Genomic DNA, 20815 nt, shown 5'->3' with positions numbered 1-20815 from the left:
CAAATACAACCTGAAGTGCCTACGCAGGAAGCAGAGCAGTAGTTGGCTGCTTTGTAGAAAATCTGTAAAAAATGAAAATTCCATATAAGCTGAAAATTGTCAATTAAATTAGTCACTGATTTGTCCACTTCCTGTACAAATATTCTGTCAGGAAAAAGAAATCCTAGAAGCAAAACAAAGAAAGCACAAATAAATTTTAGAGAGGCAGAGTGGTATAGCTGATACAGAGCTGCTTAAGGCATTGGTCTTCTTTATGCATCTAAGGGCTTGTAAAACCAAATACAGCCATATTTTCCTTGGCAATGCCTACATTTGATAATGTATTTAATTGACTCTTAAAATGGATATACCATTCACGAAAGGAGATTAAGACCTGCTGACCTAAAACCCTATGTTTAACTCCCAAGTGCAGGTAAATCAGGAAAAGTACATGGTTTTATCTTAATACTTGGCTAGTCATCTTATAGTTTCTATTTTGCGACTGATAGTCAAGATGCATCTGGAGGACACAGACCTCTGCTCTCTCATAGTGGACTTGAGCTGGGAATGCAGCCATTGACCAGCTACCAGGTGAGAGGGGCTGAGGTAAAAGTAGGTTGATGATTTACACAGAGATGAACAGAATATAGTCTCTGTAGCACACCTAAAATGTAAGACTGCAATATTTTCTCATAATTATTCATATTATGTTCATCTTTACTTAACAGTCTTTCCATCTAATCCAACCCTCTTTGCTGCCTTTTAATTCCTCCTCATTCTTTTGCATATTTTGCTGTCACCTGTCTACCTCTCTGGTCTGCTCTTAGATGATCTTCAGAAACTCCCAAAAGCCAGTCCACTGTGTTTTGCTCTTACCTATCTTCCCTGATAATCAGTGCTAAATTAGCTGCTGATAACACTGAAGTGTAATCACTGGACTTTCGAAACTGATTCTCCAGTCAGGCAGGTCAAGGTAATTCACAGATCTCTCTTAGAATTTCAGGCGGTCTGCAGAGTACCAAAATTGCTGTATCAGCTCTGTTCTCTCCACCTGTAGACAATTATCACTTCTGCTACAAGGGCTATAAATAGTCGTCAAGATACCTCAAACAAATCAGGTATTCTGGGAACTGGAAGACCACAAGATATATTAGGGGGGTTGGAACTAGTTGATCTTGAATGTGCCTTCCAACCCAAGACATGCTAGGGTTCTATGATCATGTTTATTCTTAAATGCATCATATAGGCTAAACATTTAATTAACTTGACAAAATAACCCTTTTACTAGAGAGGTAGTTGTAGCTGATTCACTCCACCCTTCCTGAAATCCAGATTTTACAGATGACAGAGCTAGCACTCTGTTAATGCTGAAAAGAATAGGTATTTTATAAAGAATTCACAATACAGAGCTCATGAGATAATAGGACAGCTGGTGTATCTCCTTATCACCTGGTAACAAAGCCTGCACTCTCATGTATATCAGATATTTTACCTATTTTGTTATTTAGAGTCACGGCATGGACCTCAAATGTCCAATTTGTAGCAATATTACGGTCCTGGTTTTGGCATTCATCTTAATTTTCCCAAACAATGTTTTACAGCTGCTTTCAGAAGCCAGGTCAAGACTGTCAATTTGATAACTAGCACTGTGCCCCCTCTTAAAGCTAATGGGGAATACTGGAACTCCCCAGACATAAAATCAAGCAAAAAGCACAATCAGTGACTGGCACCCCGTTGCTAATTATGCTTCAAATAGTTATGTTCTAGGCTCAGTAGGGAAAGCTATTAAGCTTGCTTTCAGTGTGTTCTTTGTAAAGACAGACTGACCTTTATTTAAATGTAACTGATCACTTGCCAAAGCAGGGAGTGAGAGGTTTAATCCATTTATGGCTCCCATAAGTCCTGCAGACAGGCTCGTCTGAGAATTTCACATGGCATCATACACATTAGCTTTGAGCAAAACAGAATAAAATGAGGTCATTGAATATTACAAATTACTTCCATCATGAGCTTTAGTTATAGCGTGCTTTTGTAAAAAAAAAAACATTTCAGCATTAATAGGGTCTTGCCTAAAAATACTCAAATAGCCATATTAATTTGGAAAGCCTTTGACTCTGCAATGAGAGAAAGAAATTAGAGCTAGATAAATATGATGCTAAACATGACTTTTTAACAGGTATAAGATTTCGGATAATGTCTGATTACATGACTTCCAATACCACATACTTTCTTTAAGTAGGAAACATAAAACCACTCTTTGCTGATACATAATTTTCGAGACTACCCTAAAATGGTATCTGATTTAGAGAAGTGCTCAAGTAAATGCATGAAGAGGCGTCACCACATGTGCTCCACAAAGCCAGGAGAAAAATATTTGGATACTCTTCTATTTTAGGATAGGTTCCTTTTGTTGTTTGCTACACAATCTGTGTGCTAGGAATGGGTATTTCCTTCAGTTGTACCGCTTGTGATTTCTCTGTCCACTTGTATCATAGCTACACAATTATCATTTACCTTTAGGAGGATATGCCTAAATGAAAGTTGCACACTTTTTGCATCAGTGGCACTACTGACCTGACCAGTATCCTCTGAGAACAAAATTAGGCCACAACTCATGCACAAATCAGGCATGGCAGTCAAACGATTAGCTGTATTTAGCTGGGATGGGATTTACCTAACTTAATTTACTCCTCTAAATACCGAGTGTAAACACAACTTGGAGTAGCAATCTCCAACACTGTCTAACTCACTGATGCTCATGTAAGTCTAACCCACAGAGATTAGAGCAGATAATTCCATGGAAGCATTTTGTGAGAATTTTTTTCACTTTTCTGCTATTTCAAAGTTTCCATTTTTTGCATCCTTATCTAATTTGCAGCAATTACCTTTATTTCTCTCACTGGTGCTATGTCTACTCTACATAATATTAATGAGAAGGTGGCAATTTTTTCCTTATAAATAAATTCTGCAATTGCTTTAACTGATTTTCTCTTTTTAATAGAGATTTAGCCACAAATCTGTAATCATTTAGAGCAATTTGTTCATTATTCACGGTCATTCAGTAAATAATAAATATGATCTCAAACAGCTAATGGGCTACCGGAGATCTTTTCCTGTTGACATTTGCTTTTATGATTCACTGGTCGTGCCCTACAGTCAGGCTGCACAACCATGAGCTAACAAGGAGTATGCAGAAAGATTTTTTTTAAGAAAAAGAGGTTCTGAAGGGGCAAAGGAAAATGTTAAAGGGATAGGAGAAAGGTAGTGGACAAAATAGGGATCAAACCTTTTTCCTTATTCTCTTTTTCTTCTATGTAGCATTTAGGAGGTACTCCTACCACGTCTTGGATGACTGGGAACAGATGTTCGGGCTTTTGTAGCCAAAGAAAATGAAGAAGATGGTTACTGTTAATTCCGAGGAGCTTACAGTTTTTACAGACTGAGGTGGGCTACCTTTAACTTGAGAACCTAATACTAATACCTTTAACTTTAGAACCTGATACCGACAAAACCAGTAACTTGGGCCAAGCTTAAACACAGCACTTTTATGAGTAGCCTGAAAACACTATAAAAAGTTTCATTTTCCTCCTTCAGAGTCTTGCAATTACATATGCTCTGCAAAATCAACGCAGAGCAGGCATGAGGAAAACAAGGCACTTGCAGAAAGTTGTGAGAACTAAAGCAACATTTCCTCTTCTTTAAAATTATGAAATTATTTACCTAATTTTAAAATACTACTTAGATGCAGGCACTGAAACTGCTCTTTTTACTACTGTTTTAAAACCTCAAAATAGAAATGCATCCTTTCCTGTTAAGTTATTGCTCAAGCAAGGGGCCTTTATGAATGGGCATCGGTAGCCCAGGCTTAATGTTGGCTTTGCTTCTGACTGGCAAACTGCAAGACCAAAGCAGAGAGGGGTGAGGGGATTTAAGCAGCCCCAGAGCTTGTGAGAGGGCAGCAAAGTGACCTCCTGGTCACTGCAGTCAGAGACCAGTTCTCTATTCACTTGGCTTAACTGCTCCCCTGAAATAAGGGCTGCTGCCTGCTTTTTTGTTTAAAGATTATGAGAGATGTTCAATTTTGCACTAACATCATGTTAAGTTTTGATCTTCTTGTAAAGATGAGGTTTGGATATTCAAATATACTTCTGTAAGAGAAATTAAGGGGAATGGCTGAGAACAATGTTTTGGTTCCTCTTTCTGCAGTTTTGCCTATCTGTGAAACTAGGGAGTAATAGTACATTGTGGGTCTTGGTTTTTTCTCCTCACTATTTTGAAGATTGCATGTCTCTGTATGTGTTTGATACTTGAGTAAAATCTCTCTGAGTAAAGCACCACTTACAGGTTGTGAAGTTCCAGCCTTCTGTGTAGAAGGTTGCATTTCAGGGGTAATCAATTTTATTAATCCCATTTTAATGCAGAGTTGCACAAAATGCTAATAAAGATTGATCTCCACCTCAGTGAGGCTGAATGCTGCACCAGTACATATGTTGCCCATTAACTGCCAGAATTAAGGCCAATAAAGCATCAAACTGTCTTCCTAAGGGGGCAGACTTCTCTAGTGGCAGAGTTGGGTTAGGTATTTCTCCCTTCTCAGGTATTAGTTCCTCTCTCTTAGTAAAGTTTGCTGCTCCCATGTGGCTACTAACTAAAGGAATGGTTGGGATTAGAAAGAAGTCTTTGTTTTGTGTGTGTGGTTTTTTTTGTTGTTGTTGTTGTTTTGCTTTGTGGGGTTTTTGTCTGCTTTGTTTTGGTTTTTTTGGGGTTTTTTTTTTTGAGGGTTACTTTTTAAACTGAAGTCTTTTCCTGATGCTGATGGCACAAAAGACTGGCTGAAATGGGGAATGAGTCATGGCAGGATATATGGAAGCCTTGTAACTGGGTAGGCAAAAATTTGAAGTGGAAGCATGCTCTGATGGAATTACTGAGCTTAGGTATGGATTTTGATTTAAGGTTTTTACTTGTATTGTAATGGATGCAATCCTTGCAAGCTATCAGTTCATCTGGACAAATGTTGTCCTACTTAGGTTGATTTAAGCCTGAAATCACCCCACTGAATAGGAGTACTTGTCTGCAAGAGGAATTTAGTGTGCTATGAAAAAGGGTGTGAAGGTACAGAGGGCAAACTACATTGCACCAGCTTTCTTTGTGGATATCTGTGAAGCACAGCTTGATTCACATTCAAAGTGGAGTGAAATATCATCTGCAGAGACAAACACTGGATGAATTAACATGAAATAGCTAGCATGCTGTAAATTCATATCCCAGCTTGCTGCCAGTGCAGGCAAGGTCTCAAGAACTCCCCTTGTGCAAAAATAGTACACGGGAGATCAGAATACATCATATCGCAGGAACTGCCCTTTCCAAAATGGTACCTGCAATAACATAGGATATGATACAATGAAGATGCAATGAATTTTCCTAGCTGACAGTATTAAAAATAACAATGTACACTGCTCAACTCTAGGAGTGCTTTCCACAGTAATGTCAACAAAGAAGCTGAGATAATTTCCCTCTGCTGACTTATTTTTTCCAGCTAGATCAGTGAGCTCATCAGCTCCCATCTTCTGACAAGCCAAGTGAAACTACTAATCTGGACTCCCTTTGTCACAGGAGTTGCAATCAACCAGTTGTTGACTGAATACCCGACCTGCCTCATGTGGCCTCTCCCAGCAGGCACGATTTCAACTTGGAACATATAGCAGGTTCAAAGTGCTACTGAATATGACAGGCAGAGCAAGAATATTTGCATCCAGCTGAAGCAAACATCTGGCTTCATACCCTGTTCTCACTAAAATAATAAAATACTACAGCTAAATGAGATCCTTCAGCATGCATGCAGAATCAGCACCAAGCCTAATTTATACAACACTGAGTGGATAACAATTTACTGTCACAGGTTGAGCCGACCAGTTAAACCGTCATTACCATGCTGGTGCAACAAACTGAGGGTTACTCTAAGCTATGTCCACCTTTGTGGTCCATAAACAGTGCTGCAACAATGCTGTTTTGGTGTGTGAATGTCAGACCTCAAAGAGAGTGCCTATCATTGGACATCCCACAGAGTGCAGACCTGTCTGTCCCAAACATTTCTGCCGAGCTGAGAAAATGCACTGTGAATCCTACTTGCTTTTCCTACACTTCCCTAAGTGTTCCTGGGAGCCCAGTTCACAGTGTAGAGTCTATAGGACACTAGAGAGTCCTACAGGACACTAACATCCTCAAAAGTACTCATCTGATCAACTGTGTTTCCAGGCAGCAGTGTTCATCTCAGGAGAACTGTGGCAAGGGGACTGAAGGCTGTAGACAGTTGAGTAGTCTTAAATGCATCATCATTTGCAAAGTGATTGAAGTCCCAGCCACCCAAGCACAGCCTGACTTAATTTCATACTTCCAAGCACAGGTTCAAAGGCCAAGTAAGACTGAACACTATGTGCAGACATGGTACATGGATTAAGAACACCACATGATGAGCAATATGGGATGGGATGTAGTGGTATAAGCATAGGATGTACATATTGCAATGCTTTATTTACCTCCTGTCACACAGATCCTACATGTCTGTATTGCAACTGAATTACAGGTATGATAACATACCTCAAAAATATGACAATACTGTTGGGTAGGTTCAGTATTTGAAATTATTGTTTGAAAACCAAATAAATTTTATACATTGGTACTAAGGTAAACTATAGCTGCAGATATTAACATCTGACTGGAGATCTTTCCAAAAGAGAAACATACTGAAACTAGGTATGTCAGTCTGTTAGGCATCTAGATGTGATAAAACTAGATCAGTCTCTGGTTTTGCTTTACATTTGAGTGTTAGCCATTCACCCTCAAGTGTCAGACTGGTCTCTCCAACTCGTTTACAACAGCACTGGCCATCCCAGCCAGAAAGCCCAGGCACACCCATGTATTCCTCAATTTACTACCAGCATCAAACACACAGAGAATTGACACAGTCACACCAGATAAAAATCTGCCTCAGTCTCTGGAGAGTTGTGTTTTGTGCTGTATTCACTTGGCAACAAAATAAGAGAAACCAAAATGTTTATTAATATGCACTCAGTATCTGCTGTGTTTCACAGCTGTGGGCGGCTGTGCCCACAGAAGCGCACCACTGAAGAGAAAGTGTCCCCGTGCAACACAGTGTATTGGCTGCTGCACGCAGAGAAGAAATCTTCAACTGGTGCTCAGTGCTTCACGCTGCGAGACCACAATGATATTTTCAGTCATAGATCCTGCAGAAAGGCTCTCTGGGCCATTAAGCCCGCGCTCAAATTGCTTAACGCGCAGTCAGGAAAATGGGGTGCCTCTGGAAATCCAGAACAAGGTTGATGCCTCATTTAAGTCTTGTGTAGCACTCCCAAGCACAGCTCAAAAGAGGGGTAAGTTCTTCATAAGACTTATATGGATCTGCTGCACTGGAGTAATTTTGATCCCAGTCTTCTGGCAATGAATGTCTGCCATAATATCCTACATTTTCTACATTTCTAAACTTAACTTTTGAAAATGCAGCACACGATCAACTCTCTGTTCTCCTGTGAAACAATCTGTTTTGGTCAGGCATAGCCCTTTCTGTATTATACTACAAAGTACACATTTGCACAAAGAAGGCAGTGACAAAAAGAAACCACTCTCACACTCTAGGTCTCACTCTAAATGGTTGGGACACAGTCAGTGATGCGTGGGGTACATGATGCACCCCAACTATAAGCTCCCCAACACTACTTTTTAATGTGTCAAACAAGCAACAAATGGTACAAGTCATAAGCCAATTTTAAAAGCATGATCTACATATTACTACTGAAATGAAAATCATTCTATATATAAATACCTAGCTTTGAAGAACTACATACACACCCATGTTCCTGTAATTTCTACCTATATAAGGGGAAAAGAAACAAAAATAGTGAGAAGTATTTTAATTAAGCAGAATTAAACCTCATAGTCCTAGACTTCAACAAAATCCCTAATTGGTAATGGTGGTATCATGGTTTACCACTTTTTATTTTTTGAGTATGTGCATTTTTAAGCTATTCATTATGAAAAAAATCTGACTACTTAATATTTTTTAAAGCATACTAAACTCTGTTTAAATTAACATCTGCTTATAATAATGATTATATGTGTAATTCAGCAGTTATGCAGTTAATCCTGAATAGTCCCACTGATTTCAACAGAATAAAAATTACTGATTTAGGCTTTGGTAAAATGCTGGATTTTTGTATCACCCTTATTTACTATTGAACTGATGTAATATTTGCAATTTTCTTGTTACAGTGATAGCAAGAAAGTCATATAAACACATTTCAAAACCAGAAATGCATTTGAGAGAAAACCTGAGTGGCTCTTGTATTTTCAGAAAAACAGATAGGCAAACTAAGTTTTGGTTCAAAATCTACTTTCATATATAAAGTGAATATTTAATTCCACTTAAGAATCAGCAAAGGCTTGTTTTGGCGTTTAGATAGCAGGCTGTCAGCTCTGTTTAAGCGTGTGACTTGCTTTCCTCTGTTTTCACAGAAGACATGGCCAAAGTTAAAAGTTGTATTTCCTTCAGTGCAACAGAAGGAGCTGAGCATTAGTAAAATTTGGTTTTAGCTGCTGGAATAGTTATGTCTGCAGAGGACACTCATCTGGTGACTACCCAGACCTCACGCAGATCTGAACTGAAAGCATCTGAGCCAAACCTGAGCTGCACGAGCAATCCTGTCCTTCTGGGGCAAACAGCAGGGGAGCATCTGACTCTGGCTGGCCTCTCAAGGGTCTCCCTGCCCCTAAGTCCCACACTCCTCCATCCTCTTTAACTCAGAAACATCAGAAACGTGGATGAATTCCCCCATGATGTACCTCAAGCCTCTCTAGCCAAGGAGGTGGTTAGATCTCGAGTTAGCATGTTAAGTATCACTGGGTTCATCTCACATATGACGTGCTATGACTTGTATCAGCAGACAAAACTGCACAAGTTGCAAAAGAAGTATTTAAAAGTGAAAGCTTCCTGCAATCACCTGTGAAAGGTTGATGTTTACCAGGTTACAGACCAGCCAAGCAACATACAGCAAGTGACAGCTCCTGAAGATGGAGTAAGACGCAGTGAGTACATCTGGGGTAAAATCATGTTTTAAATCCGCTTTAAATTTCTAAGCCCAAAAGCTAAAATATCATTTGCTTCCAGGAGTGTTGTCCTAGTGGAATATGGGCCAGCGGAATATGGATTTGTTTACCACACTTCAAATTCCCTTTTACTTGTGATAAAGCTGCAACAAAAACATCTCAGGCATACCCTTAAATTCTCCTGTTTAAGCGATGGTTGTCACTGCTCTTACTCACAATATATAGATAAGCCATATGTGAAACACAATGTTCAAAAAGTTGCAAAAATTCAATCTACTATTTAAAGAGGAAAAAAAGGAAAAAAATAATTAAAAGTTTGGAGCTCGACTTAGGCTTTCCACAAAGCATCTGGACATATTCCAACTTCATTTAATCCATTTCTGGATTAAATAGTCCTCTGCCGGAGATTTCATGACCTGAAAATGGCTGGCCCCCTCTCTGTCACACATGCCTCCGGGTTATTGCCTATCTGGGGGATGTCATCTAGCTGAGGCGGAAAACATCCACGACCTCTCTCACAGATAAACCTAAAATGAAAAGTACCATCAGTTCCTGCTGATATTCCCCAGGTCTTCATTGACAGGCCCTGTACACAAAGTATACCACAAACATATACATAAACATACATATATATATATATATATACACACAGAGGTAGCAAAGGGATTTTTTTCTCTAACTTCTGAACTTCCAGTATATTCTTATATAAGTGAAAGTTTCTCTTGATGGACTTCACTAACTCAGTACCTGTGACTGTCTGGGACATCTCTGACAAAGCTCAACATTAAACCACTGCATGCACTGGCTTCTCTGCAGTTAAAAGAATGCAGACAGTAAAAGTGTAACAGCTCTCTGTTACTCTTTGCATAAACCATTTAAACATGCTGTATCACCTGTTTTCATACGAAACAAGTGTATACTGGAGCACCACCAGTCAAGGGGAAATGGTCACTCTTAGTCAATGACTGCACAGCACTTGGTTTCAGTATTTAGCTGTTCTCTGGACTGACTTCCTACAGATAGAACTCCTCTTTTCCAAAAAGCATTGCAAATTATCTGAGTCATCGTCAGTCTCCTGAAGCCAAGAAACACACGTGTGTGCAGGGATTTCACTGGGGTTTGTGGTGGTGAGGGGGGAACATGGACACATGCTGGCTGTGTGTCACGTGTGGGCAATGCACTTGCACTGCTCAGGAAAGGCTAGTACAAGTGTCCAAAACCCTCTGCCACCACTTGCATCTCAAGCCTATTTCCTTCCCATGCAATGGTGGTTTTCTGGTGTTTGGGTTCCTCAAAGGGCTTTGGAAATCATTCTTCAGGATAAATTGGAATGAAGGAGACCAGCATGTGAAGGAGGTGATTAATCACCTCCCCTTTGGGTGGAAAACACTAACTTTGGTGAGAGGACTCACTGGCACATTGAGTGAAGGGTGGCCTGGGGGCTTCCTTCCGGTCTTCCCTGTGAGGCACAGAAATGCTGGGTGATGCTTGAGGGACTGCAGAAGGTGCATGGCTGCTTAGAGAGATCAGAAAGATACCGAGGGACCGAGGATAGAAAAAGGCATGATGAGGAAAGGGACATGCCTAGTATTCTGCTCGGGGTATATAAAACCAGATAATTTTATTCATTTCTTAGAAGAGGGATGAAAGGAACAAACCACAAAATGTTTTAGGGCTGTAACTGAGCTCACAGGGTTGAACTGGGAAAGCTGAGCAGATGGAGTGACAAAAAACCAAGTGTACTTCCAGGCCACTCTCGGAGTGCTTTGGCAGTGTGAAGAAAGAAAAGGATGAGTGGTAGAAATCACTGGGAAATCAGAAACAGCTGAGATGCAACTGCAGGGTATAGTGGGGACCTATTTGAGAGACAAAGGAGTTATTGAAGAATACGGGGAAAATGGTAGGAGCAATGGGCCCCATTGTGGCTGAGAAGAGGATCAGAGAGAAATTTAAAGGAAATCAAAACAAGATGGCAGAGGGGGACCCACTGAGAGGAGAGGGGAAAACGGGAGAAAAGATGAAGGAAGCTTAAGGAGACCAAAAGATGCTGAGAGTTGTGCTGGCATCAGGAAGGAGATACTGAGGCCTGGAGCAGGAAGATGGGTGAGACCTGCTAGAGGAGGCTGCCAGAGATTGCAAAAGAGATGGATGAGATGGGAGAAAGGGACGTGGGGGCAGCAACCTGAGGCAACCAGCTGAGGGAGGATGTGCTTCTTCCTAGCATGAAAAGACTGCAGAGGGGCAACAGGTGAGGGAGAGTGAGAAAGCTTAGCTCAGGGAATAAAAAAAACAGACTCAGTAAGCTTCACATTTTTATTAACTGACAGCAGGAAAAATACTATACATAGTCAAAACACTTGGGTGTGTGTGCTATCTCTGTGTGTAGACTGAAGGGCACTGGGGAGACCTGGGGAGGAGCTGGTATTCTCTCTTTGAGACTCACTATATGTACCCAATGTTGACTCTTCAGCTTTACTGAATATAGCAAACACTTGGATGCTTGATAGGGAGGATAATGAATGCTTTTTGGTGTATATATTTGGCATGTGTTGCAATTCTCTACCAGCATATTCCTCCAGGAAACTAAAGAAGAATCCAGGACATGTGCCTTGCTGGCACTGAAGTGCAGCTCCAGTGGGTCGCCTGTGTTGGCATGTGCTGGCCTTTCAGGGTTTTTGTGCTGGTTGTTAGCTGCCTGCTTGGTTTAGCCTATTGCTTTTGTGGTCTCTAACCTTCAGAAATCCTCTCACTGGCCCTCCTGTGCTTTTCACTCCACTGACTGACTCACACACTGACCTCCCCTCTTTTTCTGCTTCCTAACTTTTTCCTTCTGACCTTCTCTCCCAGCTGTCTCTAACCTCACATGCCATCTTTGCCATTCCAACTTTTTGCATCCGTAAAGGCCCTGTACAGGTACCCGAGCTCACTCCTCCACTAGCGCTGCTGTCCCCCAGGCAAGCCATGTAGAAGGTGTGTGTCCAACAAATTTGTGTTTCTCAGAAATGACCATAACTTCTCTGCACCTGTGAAGTGCTACTACGAGCCCTGGTAGCTCCAGGTACTTCACAAAGTGTTTTGCACCTCTCCTGCTCCTGTGCTTCCTCCTGACAAAGCCCTGTAATGGTCTCCCTCTTCACTTTCCTCCACCTGTGACTGAACCTCAGGAGGAGCCTGCCTGGGTCATGTCTGACATTTCCACCTGCTCCTTCCGTCAGCCCTCCCTGGACCTCTCTGTTGACTGCTTTCCCTTTATCTCTTCCCAGAAAGGGCATGCTGCAAGGGTGGGACGTGATGGGAGGACTCAAGGAGGTGGCAAGAAGAAGTTTTGCCGAGTTTCACACAGGGCTGGCTATCATTTCCTTTTACAGCATGCTACAAGCTCAAGCTACTCTCATAACTTCTACCTGGTTTTCCCCTGCCAGCACTGGAGGCTAAATATAAGCTCGTGGAGCTGGCCCTGTGTCCCTGCCCATATCTGGCAGCGCCTGGCATTCCACCGCGATTTCAGAGGGCCAATGCTTTTCACGAACTTGGCAGCTGAAGAGAGCCACTTCTCCCTGAATAAGCTGTATTTGTTTCTGAAGGAATAGGAAACACATTGCTAGTTTTCTCTTCAGTGCAAAGGGCTACGCTGCAATTTTTTTTTGAGTGCCTACGTTCTACTTCACCTCTGGGAATAAAAAAAAGTCATGCCAAAAACTTGTTCAGACAGTGCTGATTGTTGTTCAATGGTTTGGTAACACTTTTTTTTCAGGAAACTGGTATTTTTCAAGAACTGGCAGTTATTAAACAGTGTTTAATGCGTAAGGGAAACTTATGATGAATATGTTAGCATCTGTGCCAGACCAAACATCTGTAGTTTTTAATGAAGCAGGCAACAGGAAATCAGAATTTTAATTCTGTTTTTCAGCTGACATTATTAATCTGCTATTTTAAATTCAACCAAGTTGTAGAATTAATTTTTTTGGTTCACAGGGTCAAAAATGAATAGCCCTAGTTCAACAAAGTATTCCACATGAACTAGACATGTGACTAAACTTGTCCTTAAATTACTTGTTTACACACTGATAAATGTGGATGGTAGTTTCAAAAAACCACGGAGGCATATACTAATTCAAAGTACGTCCAGACAAACGGTGGGAGCCTGCCAATTTTCCAGGTTTTAGACTTCATTTTCATGTTAGAAGTACCTGTATAAATCCAGAGCTGAGGACTAACAGTTCCTAGTTTGACTTGACAAAGCATCCCCAGAGTAAACAGTGGCTGCAGCCAGCCTGCCCTCCTCTGCGACCTCACCCCCAGCGCAGCCCCTTGGTAGGGGCTCAGGCCAGCCCCAGGTATCACCTCCTGCCTGGCTCTTACAGCTCAGCCTCCAGTCACCAAAGGGGACCTTTATTCTTTTGGTGCCTACTGGGGAAGGAAGTCTCTGGCAACATCTCTCCTGGCTTCTAATTTTTCCACTCAGTTAGCTACCAGTGAGGGGTACAAAAAAACCTGCCACGACATAAAAATCATCACCTTTTGTGAGCTGGGTTACCTGCCTTAATTAAAAAGTAAAGCAAATTATAATAAACTACCATGAAGGTGATGAAAACCAAAGCATGAAGTGTTTAAACTGTTATGTCACATTTAACAGGTGGGGTAGGCAAATGATATTCCTGCCTTACACAGCCTGAGCTTAAGACTGCAATGTGGTCATGGCAATTGAATAACTTTAAATTGTCCTGTTGATGCAAAAGTTAAGGATTCAGCATCTACAGAGGCTGCTACCCTTAACTACAGCTTTTTTGTTCTTGGGAATGGCTGATGTCAGAGAAAACAGGATGAAGGAAAGCACCTTGACCAGACTATTTTGCAGACATACTGCCTATATTATTAGAATGGGTTTATGACTGGACAGACTATTCAGAAAATAATTCTTGAAAATATGAAAAAATTGATAATTGCAAAACATTGCTGACCAACTTCAGTTAATACATCTTGGAAGGGCAGTGATGGCCTCCAGATAAACTTGGTGAGGAGGAGAAATGGTGTGAGATAAACTATAATTCAGCAAGGACAAGGGCAAACTTCTACATGTTGTTTGGAATAAATGACTGGGAAAACAGGTACAAAATGACATGAAGGATCTGTGAATTACCATGTGCCACCAACCAAATGCCAACCATTTCATACTGCTGAGGAAAAAATGAACGTCATATGGCGATGTATGAACAGCAGTGCCACATGCAAGATGTGCAAAATCATCCTCCTACTCTACTTGCTGCTGAAAGCCTCAGCCTGAATGCTGTGCCCAGATTTAGGCACCACACTCCATGGAAGATGTGGAATGGTCAAAAGCAAGAAGACTGCTGGAAATCTGATTAGCACAGTCTGAAGAAACCTGGGATGAAAGGGAAGACGACTGGGCGAGTGAGAGTGGTCCCAAATTTGCAAAGAAAAAGAAAAGAAATTATTTTCCAGACGCAGTGGATAAATAAGGAGGACAGCTGAGTTGCAAAAGGGGAATTCAGGTTAGACATGATGCAAATGCTGTAGCGGTAGCGCAGTGAAACACAGGAGGAAGCAGTCACAGGAGAAGACAAAGTGCATGGAGAAAAGTATCTGTTATGAAAGATGTAATCCTGTCCTGTGTCAGAGGGCAGATGATGTCTGGAGAGCGTCCCCCCACCTCCGCAATGCTGATGAAAAGTTAAAAATCCTCAGCTGCTATAAACCGGGAAAACTTCATTAATGATGTATACCAGTAAAGGGGCCTTGCCTGAAATGTGTCCAGTGTAATCTTTTTTTCTATCTAATTTTTGCTTTTAGCCCTGAGATTATGAGAAATAGATACAGGGCTACATCTTAGCCAGAAATCCTTCAGCTTTCTAAAGGTCAGTTAATCTATGATCTAATCCGATGGTCACTGAAATTAAATGGAAGCAGTTGTGCAGGCTATAATGGAGGGTGGTTAGTGTCTCTAGCTTTCAGTTACCTTGAGTTAAAATATCTTTTATAAGCAAAACAACATATATGTATGAAATACATTTTGAAATGCATGACAAATCTTTCCGCTGCACTGCAGCAACAAAATAAGGCAACCCTGCCTTTCTAGCTATCTGCCAGTTTAAAACAGGTCTCATTAAAAACTCCAAAATGCCTTCAGTGCTTCTGTTCACCTGTTGGTATTCCCATCCCTTGGGAGATTTTATGCAGCTGGGGAAGCAAACAAGATTCACCTGAACTTGGCTGCTCTGTCTTGGCTTGTTTCACAGCGAGAGCTGAGCTGCCCTTTTAAGAGTGGAATACTTCAACTAAGCAAGACCAAAAAAACAAAAAAAAAGAACCCAAAAAACCACCCCCCCCTTCAAAAAACCCCAGAAAATCACCAAAACACAACAGAAAAAAAAAAGGAAAAGAAAAGCAGATCTGGCTATACAGCTCAGTACTTAAATGAGTACTTAAACAGAAATGTGAAACTTTTCACAGTTAATCTATAAGTTTCTGAAGATTTCAAGTCTCAGCACCATCACTGTTAGCAAATTAAAGATCTGAAAAGCTGTCCCAGAGAGCAGATGCTTTGATCCCTGAACAAAGATAATATTTCATATTTTTGAGTAATTTTCCCCATGTACTTTCATTTCATATGGTTGGACTTTAGACTGCTTTTCTGCTACGTTTGTAACATATCTGGAAATTCCCTCCTATGTAACGTTACATGTAATATACACTACTTAGTTTGAATATTTAATTTTATAATACATCAGCAGGCATAAAAACTCACCAAAGAAACCAAAGACTCGGGCCAGAGCGATACCCTTCTTTTGACTCTGATTTTCTCATGCTGCATTTCCTCTAGCTTACAATATAATTTAACTTTCATGGATGTCATCTGAAAATGAGAGCCGATGTAATGTAGCTGAATTCTCTTTGTCACTGAATATATTCTGTACATTAACTGGTAGTGTGATGCACTGAAGCATAGTCTTTAATTAAAGTGCAACAATACCACAGTGCAACAGTACTACAGTACTGCCATGGCATAGGAACCTGGTGCTGGATACAAAAATAACTGTGCTTGAAACGTGTCATATCACTACACAGTGTAACTAAGTCAGTGGAGACACTCTCACACTTGAAACCTGAAGTATTACTGAGCACTGATTTTCGGCTGGGGAAGCTGTGATCAAATCAATGCATGCATTATTCTCCACAAATGAATAATGGCATGAACAAGGACATATTAAACACCTACAGCGCACAGAGCTTTTCACACTGGTTATGAACCAAACCCAAACAAAGAGGCTGTGAACTCTCCAGAGCTCTCATTTTGTCTCCCATGAAGTCCTCCTGCCTGTTTCGGTACAATAATGTGGCATCCCCACAAACTCCCTTCTGCCAACCAGAGAGGGCACTGACTTCAGATTGGGAGCAAGATCATCCTTCTCTCCTCCTTTTCCTACCCTTGAAGAAAACAAAACAAACTGAAACCACTCTGTAGCCCACAGTGAGTGAAGGCAATACAAAAGCCAGGGTTATGAGAATGCCTCCGCTGGCACAAGAGCCAGAGAGTAGCCAACGCTGCTTCCATCCATTACCCTCAGTGTAGGATGTGCTGGCACTGACAAGACAGGTCTGTTCCTGACCAGGGGTGTCAAAGCTCTCTCCCTCAGGGCTGTGAAACCCTCCCTACGCTCAGCCAGCCAACACAGGGACTTCTGGAGAAACTCAACCCAGAACCAACCACCACCCTTTTCCCACAGACAGGTGCCTGCCAAGCCAGGACAGCGCTGCTCTGCTCTCTAAAGGAGCCAGCACTCTCTAAAGGCCCAATGTGGGCAGTCCCTTTGGTTTGCCAGCACAGCTGACACTGTCAATGTTGCATGAGGACCACTGCAAAGGTCTCCTTCCGAAACCAGAATCAAACATCCACAGAGAACAGCTCTGCTCCCACTCTGCACAAAGCATGGCATTCACACATCCTTGTTCCTTGCTACTGCACAGGCCTCACATCCTGTGGCAGGATGCTATGCCATACCGGAGGCCCTGGTACGATTTTAACATCCTGACACCGTAAAAACAGTTTAGGAGAAGAGGCAGTGTGGATTTGGCATGGGGCAGTGCTGCAGGGATGAGGCAACAGGAACCATGCAGTGATGCTTCTCTGGTTGCTGGGAAATGTCAGGTAGGCACAAACACACAAAAGAGAGAGAGGAGATAGTTACCTAACATGACGAAGGGGATTCCAAGGAAGGTGGAATTGTATTTCCCACCAGTGAGATTGATGATCCCAGCTGCGGTCAGGGTGGCAAGGGTCACAGTCAGCAATCCCAGCAGGCCAAGCCAGGGTTTGCTGCGGACACAATCCTGCATGGAGCAGCAGAGAATGGCCAAGGTGACCACAAGGACCAAGCTTGTGACCAGGTAGCGTTCTGACACCCTGCTCGTCTTCTGGAAATCCTCCTTCAGCGAAGAAGAAGTGAAAGGATACATTTTGACTTTCCTGTTGGATTTCTGGAAAAGTTCAACAGTGTCACAAAAAATGGATTCCCACTTCTCTGCCACCATGTCATTCAAGGAGTTGATTGCCTGCAAGTAGTAGGTGAGCTGAATGGCTTCTGCAGACTTCACCCGGTCCTTGCTGTGCACAGTAACCCCACCGAGCTGATGCCCGTTATACACTTCCCTGCCATCCTTTAAGTGAGTAATCGGATAAGTGATTGCAAAATTAGTTCGATTAGAAGAACGAGCAGCCTTTAATTCCTCCAGTACATGCACTATGTCGTCCACTATGCATGTCTTGTCATTGTTCAGGATACATATATGGGCAAACGTGTAATTGAAACCAGGTCTTTGAACTTGGATCCTGGTCACTGCAGAGTGCAACTACAAGGGAAAGAGAAATCACACACGTTATTCATCAGTTCATCTCGCACAGCAGCAGCCAGAACAACAGCAGCTCCTTACGCCGTCCCTGTCCTATTTGATCTAAGCAACAACAACAACAACAAAAGTTCTGGTGACGGCAGTATTAATAGCACACTCATTGCAAAAAAAAGGAAACATGCATCAAAACAGCAGTATTATTCCCCATGTCCTTTGCTGGTAACTGTATTGTGTTGCTGTATTGTGACTTGCATCTGTGCCATGTGCATCTGCTGTGTGGCCTCCCTAAATATGCAAACTCAGAAGGTCCAGACCTCCACTTTCAAGTGATGTGGGCCACAATAAAAAGGAAATATACAGACCAACCATGTCCAGGGACATTGTTGTGCTCAGGATTGCCCAGTGACTCTCTCAAAAATGAACCTGAGGTACAGAATGCAGAAGAACAACATGACCAAGTGTGCCACCTGTGCAGGATGCACCAGCAGCCTGGCAGTGGCAGGGCACTAGCACTCACTTAAAGGACAGCCCACAGCTGCATGCCCTACATATAGAGACTGTTGGCACAGCATGAAAAAGATAGCTGGTAATAACTAATTTGCCCTCTTTCCCTCTCCCTCTTTCCCCCATCAAATCCTCAGTAAGTCAGAAAGAAGGAAGCAATGGCAGAGATGGACACTGGTTTTCTCCTTCTCTTTCTGAGAGGTTCTGTAAATTAGCAAGGATCTCCTAAGTTCAGGATCTACATGTTATTGTTAGGTCTAGCAGCTTTTACTGCAGCCTCCTTTGTAAGTTGTTTTGCATGCTTCTGAAATTTGCCATGCCTGAGCTCTGACCCCAAAAGCATTCAGTTATTTTTGAGCGTCAGAAAGACAGAAAAATCACTATTTCTTCTTGAAAAATATACAGAAAACTCTTGCAACCTTTTCTGAATCCATTTTAGTCAACACAGAAGAAACAAGAAATCTAAACAATGGCAAGGGAATAGCCCTTATAGGCTGGATTTGCAACGTTTTTCAAAAACAAAATATTGAGCTCACTAATGTTTGGAGCCTCAGCAAAGTACAAGCTGTTTTTTTGCAAATTTTTCTTGTAAAATGATAAGGCCTCACTCACCACCATTACCATTTAGCTCCTTCTGTGCCACCCTAGATGTGTAGAGAGTTCCAAGATCTTCCATAAGGAGGCTGCTGAGGCCAACACTACATTACCCAGTACAAGTCTGAGCAGACTTTCCCTGTGGCTGTGACGTCCTTCATGGTGGGTAGCCACAGAGGAGGTGGGCCAGGAAGGAGGTCCCTCTGCTCTTTTCTAGGTGGCATGGGGGGTAAGCAACAACCCAAATGTCGGGGTCCTCTGCACATTCCTGTGCATCTGCTTTGTGCATGGCTTGATGGGAGATGTGACCTCTCAAGGTGTGAGAAGGGACAATGCAGAGGGCACACACCCCTCGTGCTGCCTGGGGGCAATGATCCCACAGACCTGGCTGCACAGCCAGTCGCTTGGATGCCACAACTGATGCCGTGGGGGGAGCATATCACTGCATCTGCTCTGAGGAACTGCATGGATTTATCCTTTGGTCCCTGTTACACTGAGGGAATTGATGCAGAAGTGCATTGCAAAGGTATGGTGACAAAAGCAGGGCTGGTAAAAGAGAAGGAGAAGCCCTCCTTCATCTGCAAAGTGGGGAGACCACAGCTCTTCCAGGGAGCTGAATGGCCAAATCAAGAAGGACTCTCTTTTCCCTAAAGGGGGAATTAGTTATATTGTGCCTTCAGATTTTGAGCAAGAGACCTGGCTCCAGGGATGCGATTCCTTTTTTTTTCTACTTGCATGTGCTGTTTTCCACTGTAATCCAAAGAGGGTAGGAGACTCTTCTGCCCAGTAAAGAGGCTAGGAACAGGTGATATTTAATGGAACTGGCTCCTTTCTGATGACAAACATTGTTTAAAAAAAATAGAAGATAGCGTACATGAGAGCAGTAGAGCTTACACACTCCTCTGGTGTCAATGGACAAAATGTCTAATAATCATGGCTAAACTGCTGCATCTGTTGAAACTAAATAGTCTTAGTGACTTTTGTGTGGTATTTGAGACCTATTTGTGGAAAAAACCCCACTTTGTGATTACACTGCACAATCTGCGATGGGTATAAATTGTTGTGTTGCCTCCATTCCTCAGGATAATGTGACATCATACAGGCAAAGATTACAACATTCCTATATTCTCAACCTTTTTTCCTAGCAGCTTGGGGGTGTATTTTTCCACATCTGAATAGTTTTTATTTTTTTGACAGAAATAACAGTTCAATACTGACATTAGGAAGATAAATTTGAGAAATGAACTAAACTAACAAATCTTTTCAAAGTACTGTGAGAACATAATACCTGGCCATTGTGAGGAGCAAAATTTTCTGTTGTGGAGAACAAATAACTGTCTGTGCAACAGACTAGGGACTTCTCCACAACTTTCTTATTAAAAAAAACCCAACAAACAACAAAACAAATTAGAATATTTGCAGGAACATGCCAAAGAAATGTGCCATTGTATGGGTCATTCTTCCCGTCTTTTGAGCTTGGAGTTGCAAAGCTCTGCTTTGAAAGAGCTGTTATAGGGTACAAATTCAAACGTACATCATTATAGTGTGAGGAGAATGCCCTGATTTAGTGAATCAAAGACAGATATCTGATTTTAATTTTTTTACAATGGAAGCTACTGTATGGCTTTCATTGACAACAGCTACAAAATTGGACGTCATATAAAGAAGCGCAGCTGAGGGCAACGAGGAGGAATAGAAGGAATTTCCTGCCTTTATTAATTCACAATACAACTCCTTCAGAGAGGATCCA

At 41.9% G+C, this 20815-nt stretch overlaps 1 protein-coding gene across 1 annotated transcript in view; it reads right to left on the bottom strand.

The window, feature by feature from the left end:
* The window catches only part of PTCHD1 (patched domain containing 1), a 46095-nt gene that overhangs the window by 14600 nt on the left and 10680 nt on the right, over positions 1-20815 (bottom strand). The window contains exon 2 of the mRNA XM_050332373.1: positions 17307-17967. Coding sequence (XP_050188330.1) covers positions 17307-17967 — 661 coding nt within the window. The remainder of the gene's footprint in view (positions 1-17306; positions 17968-20815) is intronic.

The sequence above is a fragment of the Myiozetetes cayanensis genome, unplaced genomic scaffold (genome assembly GCF_022539395.1).
Source record: "Myiozetetes cayanensis isolate MyiCay16 unplaced genomic scaffold, myiCay2020 scf5-8, whole genome shotgun sequence".
NCBI lineage: Eukaryota > Metazoa > Chordata > Aves > Passeriformes > Tyrannidae > Myiozetetes > Myiozetetes cayanensis.
This window is presented reverse-complemented; position numbering and strand designations above follow the sequence as displayed.